Source organism: Arachis stenosperma, chromosome 9 (assembly GCF_014773155.1).
Source record: "Arachis stenosperma cultivar V10309 chromosome 9, arast.V10309.gnm1.PFL2, whole genome shotgun sequence".
In the NCBI taxonomy this organism is placed as follows: domain Eukaryota; kingdom Viridiplantae; phylum Streptophyta; class Magnoliopsida; order Fabales; family Fabaceae; genus Arachis; species Arachis stenosperma.
The window spans coordinates 82179384-82183326 of record NC_080385.1 but is presented as its reverse complement, the minus strand read 5'-3'; the positions used below and the strand labels follow the sequence as shown (position 1 = coordinate 82183326).

At 42.6% G+C, this 3943-nt stretch overlaps 1 protein-coding gene across 1 annotated transcript; it reads right to left on the bottom strand.

The window, feature by feature from the left end:
• Positions 1-1146: 1146 nt before the first annotated feature.
• LOC130949652 (uncharacterized) lies at positions 1147-1998 on the bottom strand. The gene has a single exon (XM_057878312.1). It carries the CDS (start codon positions 1996-1998, stop codon positions 1147-1149), a length of 852 nt encoding a protein of 283 aa, XP_057734295.1.
• Positions 1999-3943: the final 1945 nt, after the last annotated feature.

Genomic DNA, 3943 nt, shown 5'->3' with positions numbered 1-3943 from the left:
CTCATTAAGAACTTTGCTGGCATAGTAAATGACATGCACCAATTTATCCTTCCTCTGTCCTAAAACAGCACCCACTGCAAAATCTGATGCATCACACATCAACTCAAAGGGCAATTCCCAGCATGGTGGTGCTATGATAGGTACGGAGGAAAGTTTGTTCTTAAGTTTCTCAAAAGTAAACATGCAATCATTATCAAAAACAAAAGGCACATTAGAAACAAGCAGGTTGCTCAAGGGTTTGGCAACCTTAGAGAAGTCCCTAATAAACCTCCTATAGAAGCCAGCATGTCCTAGAAAACTTCTAATTGCTTTGACATTTCAAGGTAGGGGTAACTTTTCAATCACCTCCACTTTTGCCTTGTCCACTTCTATGCCCTTTTTTGAGATTTTATGACCAAGGACCACCCCCTCTGTAACCATGAAATGGAATTTTTCCCAATTTAAAACAAGGTTGGTCTCTTGGCATCTCTTTAGCACCAAGGCCAAGTGATGTAGGCAATCAGAATATGAGTTACCAAATACAGAAAAGTCATCCATAAACACCTCAATGAATCTTTCAAACATATATGAAAATATGGAGAGCATGCACCTTTGGAATGTTGCAGGTGCATTGCACAATCCAAAGGGCATTCTTCTATAAGCAAAGACACCATATGGACAAGTAAAAGAAGTTTTCTCCTGGTCCTTGGTGTCTACAACTATTTGGTTATAACCCGAATAACCGTCAAGAAAGCAGTAGTATTCATGTCCGGCCAGCCTCTCAAGCATCTGGTCCATGAATGGAAGGGGGAAGTGGTCCTTCCTGGTGGCTTCTTTGAGCTTCCTCTAGTCGATGCACATGCGCCAACCAGTCACCGTTCTTATCGGTATCAGCTCATTCTTCTCATTTGGTACAACAGTGACCCCTCTTTTCTTTGGAACTACTTGTACAGGGCTCACCCAAGGGCTGTCTGAGATGAGGTAGATCACCCCAGCTTGCCACAACTTCAACACCTCCTTCTGGACCACTTCATTCATAGTTGGGTTCAGCCTTCTATGTTGTTGTCTTGAGGGCTTAGCACCCTCCTCAAGCAGGATCTTGTGCTTGCACATTGAGGGGCTGATCCCCTTTAAGTCTGTGAGGGTCCAGCCTATAGCATCCTTGTGTTATTTCAGTACTTGGATGAGTTTCTCTTCTTGCTCTTTACTCAAGCTTGAGTTGATAATCACTAGGTAGGTGCTGTTGTCACCCAGATATGCATATTTCAAGCTTGAAGATAAGGTTTTCAGCTCTAGTTTTGGTGCCTCTTCTCCATTGTTGTTTTTGGGGTTTGTCATGATTGAACTTCCCATGGTTCCTTGTGGTAGTTCTCCATGTGGCGTTTGTTGCTCTAATTCCATAGTTCTTTCACATTGCTCTTCTTTCAAAATTCCTTGAACTATCTGTTCTATGGTGTCCACCACCATGCATTCTCCTATTGATTCCTTGGGGTAACTCATTGCTTTGAAGAAATTGAAGATCATCTTTTCCTTAAGTAATCTCAAGACTAGTTCCCCTTTTTGCACATCAATGATGGCTCCAGCAGTAACTAGGAATGGCCTTCCTAGGATAATTAAAGTGTTAGCCTCTTCTTCTATATCCAACATAACAAAGTCAGCTGGGAAAATGAATTCTCCCACTTTCACCAATAAATCTTCCACTACTCCATGTGGAAACTTGAATGTTCTATTAGCTAGTTGGAGTGCCATTCTTGTTGGTTTGGCTTCCTCAATTCTCATCCTTCTAATCATGTTCAAGGACATGAGATTGATGCTAGCCTCCAAGTCGCATAAGGCCTTCTCAATATTGATATCCCCTACGATGCAGCGGATTTGGAAACTCCCTAGGTCTTTCATTTTCTGGGGGAGTTTCTTTTGTATGATGGCACTACACTCCTCAGTTAGGACTACAGTCTCCTTTTCTCCCCAGTTTCTTTTTCTTGTCATGAGTTCCTTTAAGAACTTGGCGTGGAGGGGCATTTGCTCTAGTGTTTCAGCAAATGGTATATTGATTTGAAGCTTTTTGAAAATTTACAAGAATCTGGAAAACTGGCTATCCTTCCCATCCTTCCTTAGCCTTTGTGGGTATGGTGCCTTTGGCACATAAGGCTTCAAGACTGGCTTTGGTGAAGATGGGCCAGGGGTTTCTTCTTTCTTCTTGTTTTCAGGCTTTTCTGCAGCATCTTCTTCGTGGTTCTCCTGGCTTGGGGTTGCCTCTTCTACCACCTTTCCACTTCTAAGTATGATGGCCTTATATTTCCCTCTTGGGTTGGCCATGGTGTCACTGGAAAATGTTTGTGTAGGCATTGGAATTTGCTTGGATAAGATCCCCACTTGTGCTTCGAGCTTTGAGATTGCTGCACCTTGATTTTTCAGATTCGATCTGTATTATTCTTGGTTGGCATCTATCTTCTTTTCATCCTGTGCTTGTCTCTCCAAAAGGGTGAAAATAGCCCCCGTGAGCTTTGATGATAGCTGTGCTATTGCAGTCTCTACTCTCTCAAAGTTACCTCTGATCTCGCATGGTTGTGAGGTTGAGGTTAATGTGTCTTGATGGTGGTGTGTTTACTAGGTGGAAGGGTATGATGTGTGAGGTGGATTGTGATAAGGTCTATTATTGGTTGATTCATGGTTGGGGCTGTGATTTTGGTAGTGATTGGCTTGGTATGGCTTGTTATGATCTTGGTTGTGACCTTGTTGGTTCCCCCACCCAAAATTTGGGTGGTTCTTCCATCCTGGGTTGTATGTCTTGGAGTTAGGGTCATATGGTGGTCGAGAGGGGTTGTGTACATAGTTTGCTTGCTCACATTCGACTTCTGGTGCATCTCCTTCTTGCGGTGGTGCTTGAGCTTGAACCACTACAACTTGATTATTCTCCATCTTCTTAGTCAAGGCGGCTAGTTGTACTGCAATTGTCTTGTTTTGTGCCAACAGAGCATCTACAGAGTTGAGTTCCAGTACCCCCTTCTTTTGGCCCCTTTCTGAAGCATAGAAGTAGTCATTCTCAGCTACAGTTTTAATGACATCTATGGCTTCCTCAATGGTCTTCTTCTTATTGAGTGAACCCCTTGAAGAGTGGTCCATAGCCTTCTTTGATTCATAGGTTAGTCCTTCATAGAAAAGGTGGAGCTGCACCCATTCATTAAACATATCTGGTGGGCATTTTCTTGTTAGATCATTGAAACTCTCCCAGGCCTCACAGAGTGTTTCACCAGCTAACTGTCTGAAGGTTTGCACCTCAGCTCTTAGCCTGTTGATCCTCTGTAGAGGGTAAAATCTTGCTAAAAATTTGTTCGCAACATCTTCCCATGTGGTTAGGCTCTCCTTGGGAAATGCTTCCAACCACTTTGTTGCCTTATCTCTGAGTGATAAAGGGAACAAAAGCAGTTTGTAGGTATCAGGGTGTACCCCATTAGACTTTACAGTATCACATATCCTCAAGAATGTGTTGAGATGTTGATTTAGATCCTATTGGGCACTTCCTCCATACGAACAATTATTCTGAACTAGTGTGATGAGTTGAGGTTTCAACTCAAAGTTTTTAGCATGAATTGTTGGCTTGAGGATGCTGCTGCCACAGTTTCCTGTATTTGGGTTGATGTAGGAGCCTAAGACTATCCTCTCTTGCCCAACTTGATTTCCAGCACCTCCTAAAAACATTGTCGTGTACTTCGTCTTCCATGGTGGTTGTTAGATCTTCTTCCACTGGTTCTTATCCAACTATGCCTTTGCCTCTAGCCTCCCTCCTCAATCTAAGGAAGATTCTCTCAGGTTTACTATCAAAAGAGGATGAAAGTTCTCTTCTGCCTATCATACACTCAACGCACAGCAAGTAAAGGATAAGTGAAAGAATCTCCTTAGTTAAGATTAGTGGTTAGCTTGGTTGATGCAATTAATCAAACATTTAGAAGAGTGAAAGTATAAA

Bases quoted from the DNA above. Each gene is read 5' to 3' on its own strand.
- LOC130949652 (XM_057878312.1), bottom strand. From the start codon at position 1,998: ATGCCCCTCCACGCCAAGTTCTTAAAGGAACTCATGACAAGAAAAAGA.